The 13,525-nt window shown below is 28.6% G+C and overlaps 2 protein-coding genes across 2 annotated transcripts in view; one reads left to right on the forward strand and one right to left on the reverse strand.

Moving 5' to 3' along the window:
* Nucleotides 1-524: 524 nt before the first annotated feature.
* LOC117168823 lies at nt 525-11,321 on the reverse strand. The gene is made up of 4 exons (XM_033354670.1): nt 11,011-11,321; nt 7,169-7,564; nt 7,009-7,092; nt 525-5,165 (listed from the first exon to the last, which is right to left on the reverse strand). Exons 1-4 carry the CDS (start codon nt 11,026-11,028, stop codon nt 3,177-3,179), a joined length of 2,487 nt encoding a protein of 828 aa, XP_033210561.1. The 5' UTR covers nt 11,029-11,321; the 3' UTR covers nt 525-3,176.
* A 46-nt stretch (nt 11,322-11,367) lies between these two features.
* Nucleotides 11,368-13,525, forward strand: part of LOC117168824 (iron-sulfur cluster co-chaperone protein HscB) — a 13,838-nt gene continuing 11,680 nt past the window's right edge. Inside the window, exon 1 of the mRNA XM_033354671.1 lies at nt 11,368-12,010. Coding sequence (XP_033210562.1) covers nt 11,639-12,010 — 372 coding nt within the window. The 5' untranslated portion in view covers nt 11,368-11,638. The remainder of the gene's footprint in view (nt 12,011-13,525) is intronic.

The raw sequence follows: 13,525 nt of genomic DNA on the forward strand, positions 1-13,525 counted from the left end.
TATATGTGCATATGTATATATTACAACGGCGAAGATAGTAAGTTACAGTTTGATCGTGGCAAAGTTATTAGTCGTCTGAGTTTATTTACCAGAAACTAGAGATGGGTAGTAGAATAAAATTATTTATTATAGTTAACAATCATTTCAACTGTGAAGAAAAAATATTTTTCAAATCAAACTCTACATTGTTTGTCCAACTGTTTCAAAATATTAAAATTAGAAACAGTAATAAATAGAAAGGCAAGAAATATATCTTAGTAATGGCATACCTACTTCTACTTGTTTGTATTTACATTATTCAGTTTTATCATTCTTTGTAGAGAAGAAGTTAACTTCCCATCAATAGTCCTAATTTTCATTCATTCCAAATCAAAAAAAGAATTACATATTGCAAAAAATGTTTTGTATGTTCACGCTGGAAAATTAGACAATTTACTTTTTTTTTTAGCAAGAAATCACCTATGGTTGTTTTGTATTATTATTTTAATCATCCTTTTTTTAGGCAATTAAAGAAGTATCATATATTTGTATATTCTAATTAAATAAGTGGAGCGGCATTCGGAGGAACATTCAGTTCATGAAAGTTTTTTTGAATCGTATTCAAAAAAATTGAATTATTTCTACTCGAATTAAATATAATATTTTATGGCACCGCATTTAGGACCGTTAGACGGAAAAAATTAGAAGTAATTAAAAAACAGTGACATTTTCAAATAAAGTCTTTGAAAAAGTAAATAGTTGTCAGATAATAAATCTAGTATTTAAGACTGGTAAAAAAATCGTTTTTACTACTACAAAATTGCCTTTGGTCAAGCTTTGGCTTCATTTTTGTTTATCTTCTAATCACCATTTCACAATTTCAAATACTTTACTTCACCGATTTCTTCATATAATTAATGTTTTTGTAAAACATAAAAATAACTTAAATATCAACACAAATTATTTGGCACACTACATTTCTATTATTTTAATTGAAAGCATAATTTCCAATCGTTTCCTTCCTTATTTCCAAGTGCTTTTCTTTATCCAATACTACAATAGGCCTCTATAATGATTCTCAACACGTAGCTTACATTTCTAATCCGATCAAAATTGCAAATTATGTAAAAGGTGCGTTCGTAGAAAATGGATTCGCTTGATTGAATAAATACTCAATAAAATAAGTCACTTATCCGAAATCAAAATCTCATTGATAAAAAAGATTATCTTTACACAAAAGACTTCTATAAATTTCAATTTAAAAAGATTCCCTAAGTCTATAAAATGTTTAAAACAAAGAGAAATTATTTCAAGAATTTAAATAATGGAGTACAATATTGTCACGTGTTTTGTGAGCACATTCCTTTAATACTGATTTTTTAGTGTGCACAAGACTTCCTTTTGAAACTGAAAGAGGTAAATATAAATAGCGATTAACGGTATAAGAATATGTTGAATAAAATAAAGAGTTCTCCAATAACTTAATAAATCCTACTTTTTATTTCATAAGATATGGCTTGCCTCTAATATTGTCAGGAGCATAGCAGAGATTTAATTTAATCTCGCAATGCTTTATTTCAAACAAGACCATCTTCAAATTTAATAACAAATGCGAACTGGTAGAGTAACACGAACAATCACAAACAAGTTTGAGTTAAGCTAGGCTTTGCTAACTTAATTCCGCAAACTACGGTAAATGCAAACTAGGGTGAATAAAAAACAAAATCTCGAAAAAATTATAAATAATTAAAAAGTTTTTAAATGTATTTTCCCTAAATCAGGGTGTCTACTGAAATTTTGAAAAATATAATAATTTATAAAATCATTTCTGAGTCTTAATTTTTCAATTAACTCGGTTTTAATTGACTCAAAACAGGATAAATAGAAAATTAGGACTCAGAAATGACTTTATAAATTATTATTGTTCATCAATCATTTAAATTTTGAGGACACCAAAATATTAAGATTTACAGTTTGAATCTGGGATCAATTACAATTTACATTGGAAGACTTCATGTTATCCAATTAAAAATATTTGTTTTAGTTTTAATCTGAAACAAAAAACGAACCGAAAATTGCATAACAATCCTTCTGTATAATATAAGTTGTTGAAAAATTAATATAGCCATTTGTTTATAAAAATGACTTAAGAAATAACAGTTTTCGAATCATTTCAAACAAATAACCCACATTTTTAGTCTGTATTCTAATTTATATTTGTTCATTCAACACACATTCAAGTGAATTAAAAAATTAAACTTAAAATCTCTGAATTGAAGTGAATATAAATTCTGTAAATTTAATTAATTGTCAATGAATTCTGAGTTAAACTCTGAATTAAAGAAACATTTTTACATCTCCAAATTAGTAAATTCAAGGAAATTGTAGTGATTTTACACAAGGGAAATCACGAAATTTTTAAAATTAGATTGTGTATTAGGGCAAATTAAATAGGGGAAATTGGTTAATATATTTGTTCTCTTTTTTATTTGAAAATCCAATAAAAAATTCATATTACTCACAAAATTATGGTGCATTTATGATATGCATAGTATGTACTACCGAAGAATAATGAACCATTACATTTTTCTTTAAATTTTCTTAATTCTGGAACAAAAATGGTAGAATTTTGGATTTTTTGCAATATTGGAAAGTTTTAAAAACTAGGACAAATTTTTCTTTCCATGAAAGTAAACTAATAACACGTTTTGTTTTGGCTCAAACTGTAACAATTTCAGGTTCGGCATATTCAACTTATTCCAAAAAAGTCCACTTTCTTAATTTGTAATTTTGCATTATTGTTTGTTCACTAGCAAAACTGTACATATCAACAAATGGGCATAATGTTTGAACCAATAGAACATTTTTTATGTTTCCAAATAAAAGAAAAGAACGCAAGATATTCACCGATATGAAAATTATTTTTTTTTATGTCGACCCACAAATTATTTTCCACAATTGTAATTTAATTTCTTGGTTTTTTTCCCCCGATTCAGTGAACACCCTGCTTAAGTTTTTCATCTGGCTAAATTATCAGAAACAAAATTACACTGAATGAAACGAAGCAAAAAAATTAAACAAGTTCTCTTCAACTCACCCTAGCAGAAAATAAAGTTTCACAGTCATCTCGTTACAACGAAATAAGGCTTCAGTTTCTAAGGAACTAATAAAACACCATCTACAATCATGATGTAATATTACGTCGTCGAACCTGACTTGGCCGGAACTTTTTGAGTTTGAAGACGCTTGTGATCTTTTCTGTATTTTTCGATCGTCAAATCCGCTCCAGTCAGACTCGACAATCTTAAAGCAACCGGGTCCAAGCTCGCAGTTAATTTTAAATAAGTTTCTTCCATCTCTTTCGTGATCTTGACCTCATAATCAACCTCAGGACTAGAATCGGCCTTCGACAAATCCAAATTAACAATATTCGGATCTTTCTCCTCATCACTACTCGGGTCGAATGTTATGAGATCCTTTTCTTTCTTCTGCCCGTCTTTCTGCAAACTTTCGGAAGACTTGCACTCATCAGTGAGATTCTTCGACTCAATTTCCGGCACCTCGTCCCGCGAGACTTTATCAAAGTGTTTAGCATCGATCTTAATTTCCGAAACGGAAGATTGATCAAAACGCAGAGAGGGTTTGCTGAATGGAACCGAAGATTTGTCAGGTTGGACGGACGATTTCACCCATTCGGCGACTCTCTGTAGTTGGACATTATCGGAAGACAAGACGGAGGAATTTTCTTCGCTGCTCGTCGACACAGTTCGTCCAGATCTGCAAGAACTTGTCGCATGCACCATGGCAGTGTTTGGAATTCCAATCGTGTTTGCGTAAAGAAGCGGTTGGTAATTTCCAACATTGTCCAAAAGAATATTGTTCGATTTGCCTGAAACTCTCATCAGACAGTTTCTAGGTCCAGGCGTTCTCTCTTGTTTGCCTGCCTTTAAATCAGCATTGCAATTTTTCTTGTCCTGTTTGGAAAGACCCTTGCTCTGCACCACATCGCTCGAAATACTCGAGGGATCCGAGGTCGAAAAAATGACACTATCGCTGCTGAAACTGGGACTAACTGTGCTGTCGGCTGGCCTCATTTCACTGTTGTTCACCGATTCATCAGCACTTGCAACTTCTATAAGAGTCAGTTGAGTTGGTTTAGCCTCCTTAGTTTTCGATTTATTACTATTCTTCCACACTCTCTCGTTGATCACGTCGATTTGGGTGTCTTTGCCCGATCGAATCCTATGATCCACTCCATGTTCCTGAAAATCCTGAGTCTCGGAAGTCCAGCTGCTTTTCCAGAGCCTGTCGTTAATAATGTCAACCTGAGCGGCGCGTCCTTTCATTGAAACTTTTTCCGCATCGCACCAATAATTAAATTTCTTCGATCCCTTCACAGAGTCAGCCTTTTCCTCTTTGCCTTCGAAATTCTCCGGAGCCAAGAGCTTCGTCTCGGCAGTTATGTTTTGCAAGTTGAGAGAATTTTGGTGCTTGGTCGAGTTTCTCAAACTCGAGTAACTTCTCGATCCAATCGAGCGACTTGACGTCTTAAAACTTTCTATCTTTTGATTATTTTTCACCTCCGCTACCTCGTTGACACACTGATAAATTGTATGTCTAACGCTACTATCACTGTTTTGTTTCCTTACCTTATTAATAGTTTTCGAATATTCGTTTGCCTCGGAAAAAATAGAATTAGAGTAAGAATCTCTACTTTGTTTAAACTGCCTTGTAGCCCGGTCGTACTTGAATCGATCTTTTCTATCGCTGACTCTGTCCCCGTCTTCTACGAAATCGTCGCCTCTTGACGTGTCCTGTCTGCCTTGACACTCGCAAGTCGAGCCTTCGAATGTGTTCACTGTTTGTACCTCGGAATCGACTTTTAAGACGCTTCTGTGGCAAGAGCAGGTCTCACAATGTCTGGCGAAAATTCTTTCCTTTTCTCGATCCTCGAGAACCTTCGCCATGATCGCGGCGGAAACTACATCCACTGGAGGCTTTGGATCATCAGAGGTGGAATCTTCATATTTTGCGACGCTGGTTCGAGTGACGTTGTACACCATCGCGGTTGGTGGAAATGTCGATATGGGCACGGTTATGCTTCTTACGTCGCTTGATTTGGATTCGGAAGAGGGACCCTTTTGGGCAATGTAAGTTCTCACCTTTGCTTGCACTTCAGGAGGTAACTGAAAACGAATCGAATATGACTTTTAAATATTAACTTTAATGTTTAATCTGAAATCGATGGACTGATCACTCTTTAAATTTGTTGTGCAAGCCTTCGAGAAATCTTTGAATTCTTAGAAATTTTTGTGAAACCTAGTATTGCTACAAAACCAGAAAGACCTGGAAAAATCATGAAATTTTCAAGAAGTTCTAGAAAACATGGAAGAGTTATGGAATTAAAAAACGAAATTATTGGGTACAACTGTTTCGCTCCCCTATTTCAAAGTCTTAATAATTATTTAAAAGTTCTTTACATTTGCATTGATTAATAACTGCACAAGAAATTGTTGGTGGATTAGTCTTTGGAATCTTTGAAACGTTTCTGAAATTTCTTAATTATTTTAAACCATTGCAATTTTTGTAGAATCTTTTCAAATCTTTGAAAATATTTGTAAAATATTTTGAAATTTTGTAACTTATTTAAGAGCTATGAAATCATTGTGAAATATTTAATATCTTTGAGAACTCTTTTGAAATCTTTTGAAACATTAGAAATCTTTGTAAAATATTTTTAAATCTTTAAAAAGTTTCTCAAATTATTTAAATCTTTGACATTTTTATAGAATCTTTAAAAAAATCTGAAATGTTTTTAAGCCTTTTTAAATATTTATGAAGGCTTTGAAATCTTTGTGAAATATTTTAAACCTTTGTAAAATATTCTGAAACTTTCGAAAATCTTGCAAAAACTTTTGAAAGCATTTAAAATGTTTGAAATAGTTGTAAGATATTTTGAAATCATTCAAACTCTCTGTGGTCTCTTTTCAGATATTTTGAAAGCTTTCGAATCGTTTAAAAACCTTGAAATCTTGGTGAAATCCTTAAACGTTTCGTAAAATTTTCTAAATCTTTCAAATATTTGTAAAATCTTTCGAAATCTGAAATGTTGTACCTCTTTTAAATTTTTTGAAATCTTTAGAAATCTCCTTAAGTTTTTGAAATCTTCAAAATCTTTTAAATCTTTCAAATCTACGTGACATCTTCTGAATCTACGTAAAATCTTTCGAAATATTTCAAGTTTTGGAAAGCTTTGTGAAATCATCGGAACGTTTCTAAAAATTTGTAAATCTTTGAATTCTTTATGAACTTTTTTGAAAGCTTGTTGAGTCTTTTAAATTTTGAAAAATCTTTTGAAATATTTGAAACGTTTGTGAAATTATCGAAACGTTTTTAAAAAACTGTAAATCTCTGGAATCTTTGTTAACTCTTTTTAAAGCTTTTTGAATCTTTTAAAATGTTGGCAATATTTAAAACCTTTGTAAAATATTCTGAAACATTGCAAATTCTTGTAAAATTTTTTGAAAGCATTTGAGATGTTTGAAATATTTGTAAAATCTTTTGAAATGTTTCGAATATTTCTGCAATTTTTTTAATCTTTGAAATTTTTGTAAAATCTTTTAGAATCTTGTGAATTCTTTTAAAAGCTTTTAAATCTTTAAACATATTATAAATCTCTGTGAAATCTCTAAAACCTTTGTGAAGCCATCCAAATCTTTGTAAAATCTTTGAATTATTTCTGAAATCTTAAAAAAAAATTGTTGAACTCTCTTGAATTTTGTTTTAATCTTTTTAAACCTTTCAACTTTTCTGAAATCTTTGAAATCTCTCTGAAAATTTTTAATCTTTTAAAATCTGTAAATCTCTTATACACTCAAAAAAGTCGAGTGATCAACCCCTTCTTTCAAATTGTTAGCTTTTTAGGAATTGAGAAATAATATTTCGTCCATTTAAATGTTTAAAAATTCAAGTAGATACGTCCGGTACAATTTAATTAGATTAATATTTAACGATTTAAAAATCACTCACCGACTCATATTTCTGTCCTATAAAGTTTGATGGTTTGCACTGCAGCAGTTGAATTGCTAAGTTTACATCGTTTCTATATTTTTCCTGCAGAAAAAGTTCGATTATTTTAAATATTGATAAAATAATAATGGATTTTGCTGGAAAAAAGTAGTCCGCTTACATTATCTTGGGTTAAACGATGAATAGTGTAATTGGCATCTGCTAATCTATGTGATAGAGTTGCTATGTCCTTTGTAAAGGCACCTTTCTCAGTCTCACATTTGTCAACGATTCTCAAAAGCTTATCCTCTAGATTCTGATTCACTTTTTGCACTCTTTTGTGAGCCTCATAGAGCCTGGTATATTTATCTTGCCAAATTAGCATCTCGTCCTTCAAAGAAGCCAATTCCCCATTTGGAAATTTATCGGCCTCGTTCAGAAACTGAGTTTCCATTGTTACAATGTGATTATCTTGTTCCATGAGACGCTGTCGTAAATTTTCAATCTCCGCATGCAGATGCATGTCACTATGCCTCCTGTCGTTCTGAATACATCGAGTGCATATACACCCACACTCCTAAGAAATGAAAAGGGAAGATTACCTACTTTTATCGTTAAAAGTTCAGTTTTTCCCAAAATCGACAAATTTCGAATTTTTACCAGTGAAATTATATGATAAATGCCCGAAATTTACATTTTTTAAATTATGCTAGCATCATCTAGCATAATTTTTAAACAACCAATAAATTTCGAATAAGTATTTATTTATTAAGATTATACAATTATAATTTTCCTAAGATTCTTGAGAAAATTTAAACAGATTTCTGATGATTCCACAGATATGTCTAATCAAAATTTCAACAAAAAGTGAATTTTTAAGAAAATAGATAAATTTTCAATCAAGCAGATGAATTTTCAAAGAATAATGTGATAATAAATTACTGATATTTCAAACAAAATCGATTTTAATTTTAAACCAGAAACATTTGAACTCATAAAAAAAGACGAATTTTTAACAAACAAAAAAAGGTAAATGTTTACCAAAAGAGACGAATTTTCTACAAATCAGTTAAATTTTTTTACCCGATAATACCAATTCTCAATAAAAAATTTCAATTTTTAACCAAATACATGAATTTTTTACCAAGGTGATTTTTCTACCAAAAAAACACAAATTTTCAACAAAATACATTAGTTTTGAAATTTTTTACAAAAAAGGTGAATTCTCAACGAAAACTGTATAAATTGATATTTTAACTACAGAAGATTTTAATTATATATCAAAAAAATATGCGATTTCTAACAAAAGAGATGAATTTTCAAACAAAAAAGACCATAAAATGTGAAATGAAACATAAAATGATAATTCTGTTTTTTAAAATCTTCTACATTCTTTTTGGAAATTTTAGAAAATTAGTTAAATAGTTTTAAAATATTTTAAAGAGTTAAATTATTTACGAATCTTTTTAAAATTTCTAAATAACATTTGAAATAATTCAGTTTTGCTAAACAAAATTTTTGTTCTGCAAAATTTTTTACATTCTCAAATATTCTAGATGCATCTATATATTTTGAAACATTAGAAACTTTAGATTAACCTTTATAAAAACCTAAATCATTAAAAAAAATCCAGAAATCTTATTGTCGGTACCTGTAATTTTTTTTTACCGGTACCGACAGTTATTTTACAGATACCATAATTTCATTGTTCTCATCTCTTTAAAAGTGTAAAAAGGTTGCAAATTAGAGAAAATTAGCAATATTTTAAGAATAAAATTATTTACCATTATTAAAAAATCATTTACAATTAAAAATTTTTCATTTATCCATAATATTTAGAGAAACTTAGAAATAAATTTTACCATGAAAAAAATTATTTGCTTGAATAATTTTATTTACATAATGGATGGTGCAGACAATTAGTAATCTTTATTAATAGAAAAACAATAAACAGATATGAACAACAATTGGTTACATAAATAAAATTTTCTCAAGAAGCTTAAAAACAAAAAGTATTTTTGAAAATTTCAGATGACAAATCAAAATTTCAATTAAAAAAAGTATATCGTTAATAAAGTAATTGAATTTAGAAAAAAAATTTCAACAAAAAAGTTAATTTTTAACTAAAATGATGAATCGTCAACAAAAAAATAACTTTTAATCAAATTACTTCAACTTTTAATCAATTAGTTGAATTTCCAATCAAAAGAGATGAATTTTAAACAAAAAATGTGATAGTTGATATTTCAATCCTCAAAGATTTCAATTTGAAATCAAACACAGTTTAATTCATCAGAAACAAAACAAACGGAAAAAGGAATTTTCAACAAAATAGTTGAATTCTTAACCAAAACATGAATTTTCAACCAAGAAAAAATAATTTAATTCATCCAGCATGGAATTTTTAACAAAATAGTTGAATCATCAACCAACAAAAAAATTAACTTTAAACCAAACAGTTGAAATTTAAAAATATATATATTGAATTTCTACAAAAAGAGATAAATAAAAAGACCAATTTTTTATTTGCTTACCCGCAAAATTTCAGAAAAAAATATTCTATTAAAATTAATTTTTTAATTTTGAAACCTTTGAAAATCTTTAAAGAGCTTCAAAACTTTATTTCAAAATCTTCAAAAAGTGATTATTTGTTTAGAGTTTCATGAAATCTTTTAAAAATTTTAATATTTTAAACATTTGTTTAAACTTCTAAATATTTTATAAGATGCTTAGAATTTTTCCTAAATGTATGAAAAAGTTCTGCAAAATTAAAAAATTGCCTTTAAATCTTCCAGGTTCTTTTTTTGACAATTTTGAAAATATTTACAATGTTTCGGAAATCTTTTTAAATATTATCTTAAAATAAATTTGGAAAAAGAAAAAATCATTAAAAGTTTTTCCAGAAATTTAAGACATTTGTTTTACTCTCTTTATAGCCTTCAAAATTCTTTAAAAGCTTTTTAATTTTTTATTTTAAACCTTCAATATTCTAGATTCTGTTCCGAATTTATTCACATTATTTTCCGAAGTTTCAGGAAATCTTTTGAAAAGTTTTAAAAGATTTTCTTAACATTATTTTTTTTTCAAAACAAAGAATCATTTTGAATTTTCGATGGAATCGTGACAAAGAAATTTTATTATCTTAAAATATTTCAATGTTCCATAAAAAGCTTCCAAGTATCATTTTGAAACCTTCAAAACTCAAAAACAATGAGTGCGAGTTTTTCGTTCCATCAATTTTAGATAAACATGTGACTTATAACTCAATTAATTGTTGTTGTTTCTTGAGTTTCTAATATTATTATAAATTAATATCATTATTATCAAAATATGGCTTGAAATCTATACTTAAAACATATGCTGAATTCCAATAAGGGAAATATATTTTAAGAACATGTTTTTACGTCATTCTTTTTCAAGACTTTGTCTCATTCTAAACTTAATTAGTAAATCTCTATAAACTAAATGAATGAATAATGATCAATTAATTCAAGCAAGAAATCTATTTTTATCTGAAAAGAACTCAATATAAAAGCCCAGAAACAAAAAAGGAAGATAACCGGCTAAAAGAATCTAATAAAGTGTAGGCATTGATAAAATCTAATCTTTATTGCTTTCATGTTTGTGTCTCATAAGATTTTTCATAACTCCTGGGAGTATTTCTACTTCTAAAAGGTGTGCGTCACTAACGATAATCTTCCCTTTGTTATGTAAAGTATGCAATAAATTCATCTCGTCAATCACTACTGTTTCAGCTACAGAATCTCTAACATATTGCAATATCGAAGCAGCACTTATTTTTGTCTCTAAAGCCAAACCACATTTCAAAAATGAGACACGAGCATTTAATTGTTTGAAATACAAAGTGGTCCTTGAAAAAAGAATAAAACTTTTAAAATTGCTTTTTTTTAAGCACTATAGAAATGTGTGAATGGAAAGCTTTATGGAATTCTTGGAGTCAGGTCTAAATTAGAAAGTCGAATCGCTTTGAGGTTAGAAAGACATGCAGTAACTTCTACGTACCTTGCATTTACTAGCCATACTGAATTTTGGTAATTAATTCACAAACATTGAAAAAATATGCTATTTCTTTGAAGGCTAGACACATAAGCCTCATAACCCTAGCGTTTCAAATCAAACTGACTTCACACCTGCACGCTCTTGTTTCCACCACTGTTGTCCACTATCAAGGACAACTGGGACTTAGAAAATCCTAACACTATAGCACATCCTAATATCTTATCTAAATTTAATAAAATTCAGCAAATCTTTAAAACCATAAGCAATACATAAATTCGGAAATTCTCCAAAGCAAAGTGACAAGGTGTCAGAATGTCAGACATGCAGAACAAGACTTGCGATTGCAGCCCCATCTGGACTTTAAATGACATGCGCATGTCAGTGACAGACGTCAGCTGATCTGGAGTTAACCTATAATAATTATCAATAAATAAATCAAATAAATCTTTCCTTTTTTCGCTAGATCCAAATACATCTAAGCAAAAATTAACACAAATGAAACCCTTGTATTTATTAAAAATATATTAGAGATTAAAAAATCAGAATAAAATCTTTTGAACAAACCGGAAAAAAATTCCCATTGTGGGGTTATGTTGCTCAATGTTTTTTACGTTTTTCAACGTAAAGAAAAATGAACTCGAAAATAGTTAGTGCTACTTTAAATTTGATTAAATGTCGAAAACAGATTTCGAGAACACAGGATTGTTGCAAATTTTATCATTCTTGTCACGCGACAAAGACAGCAGCTTCTTCGTCAATTAAACCAAAGCAATTGCGATATTGTAGTGATAGTTTACCCAAGTGTTGGAATTGCAAATTTCCGTACAAATCGGAGTTGTTTTGTTCGAAATGCAAATCCTTGCAGGAAATGCCTGAGGAATTGACGTATTTCGATATTATTGGAGTAAAAAAGGATTTTGATATTGATAAGGATGACCTTCAGAGGAAATACAGACAAATGCAAAATAGACTGCATCCTGATAAATTTGGCAATAGTTCCGAAGTAAGTATTTAATTTTTTGATCAGAGATATGCTAGATATTTTTTTTGGCAGGTGCTACACCTACGCTAACGTGAATTGATTTCCCAAAACTAAACTTACGCCACTTATTTATCGTATAAATAAATTCAGTTATCTTAATTTTTAAAAATTATACAATTTTCAATTAAAATCTTGTCTTCCTAAATAATTGTAAAATAAAAAGGATAAAATTGAAATGTTATATCAAATTTCAAACTATTTGGTTTTAATTTAAATAATTCAAAAGCGTCTAAATTTGGTTATTTTCAAATCTAAAACTGTTCAAAATTATATAGTTTTTAGTTAAAATCCTTCATATGTAGATAATTATAAAATAAAAATATCAAAATTTGAATATCATGATTATAGAATTTAAAACTATTTGATTTCAGTTCAAATAATTTAAAAATATAAATTTGCATTTAAAATTTAAACGTTCAAAATATTGTCTTTTCAAATCTAAAATTTTCAAATTAGACATTTTTCAATTCAAATCCTTTATACCTAAATAATTGTAAAATAGAAAAGGTTACAATTGATATAATTTAAAGCTAAATGTAAAATTACTTGATTTTTACTTCAATAATTCAAAATTGTATAATTTTAAAAAGAAAGCATTTTAATTCCTGACCAATTATAAATTCCGAAAACCTAAATTTGCAGTTAAGATTCTCTCTTTCTCACAATTTACATCAATTTTCAGAATACGTTATTGCATTTAACATCCACATTTAAAGCCTCAATAATTAAAGTAATGTTAAATCGAAAAGATTTAAACAATAATTTCAATAACACTTCATAAATGAGAGAATTTCAAATTACAACAGGGTTTAAAATTCAGGAAATTATCGTTATTTTAAATTAGAATCACTCAATTTTGTTCATTTTTAGTTTTTTAAAAGAATTTTTAACGAGAAGGTTTAGTTTTATTTTGTTAACATTCGCATGTTTTTAACCAAAAATTAACCAAAAAGACATATTTGCAACAAAACATATACATTTTCAACAAAATAGTTAAACTTTCAACAAAATAGTTGAATTTTCAACAAAAAGAAATTAATTTTCAAACCAAACAGTTGCATTTTCAATAAAAATTTAATTTCTACAACAAAATTGTTGAATTTTCGAACAAGAAATATTTTTCATTCAAAAAATAAAAAAAGGTTGATTCTCTACAAAAAAATGGTCTTTTATGCTCTAAAATATGGATTCTTGATCAAACAGTTCATTTTCAACGAAGTAGTTGAATTTTCAACCAAAAAGGATAATTTTTTAAAGAAAATTGTTAAATTTTCAACAAAATAATTAAATTTTAACCAAGAAGAGATTTTGCAATAAAGCACATAAATTTTCAACTAAATAGTTGAACTTACAACAAAATAAATTAATTTTCAACGGTATGAAAGCGTAAAGTAGTGGGAATTGTGGATGCTGAGTTTTTCTGATATTGTGGTGAAATTTGAGGTGAGTGGATTGTGGAAGTGTGTGGAAGGGTGT

This window comes from Belonocnema kinseyi, chromosome 3 (genome assembly GCF_010883055.1).
Source record: "Belonocnema kinseyi isolate 2016_QV_RU_SX_M_011 chromosome 3, B_treatae_v1, whole genome shotgun sequence".
Taxonomy (NCBI): domain Eukaryota; kingdom Metazoa; phylum Arthropoda; class Insecta; order Hymenoptera; family Cynipidae; genus Belonocnema; species Belonocnema kinseyi.

Excerpts from the sequence above, each read along its gene's own strand:
- LOC117168823 (XM_033354670.1), bottom strand. Across the intron at positions 7,093-7,168 it reads ATCGTTTAACCCAAGATAAT|GAAAAATATAGAAACGATGT; the intron begins GTAAGCGGACTA and ends CTTTTTCTGCAG. Across the intron at positions 5,166-7,008 it reads TAGGACAGAAATATGAGTCG|TTACCTCCTGAAGTGCAAGC; the intron begins GTGAGTGATTTT and ends ATTCGTTTTCAG.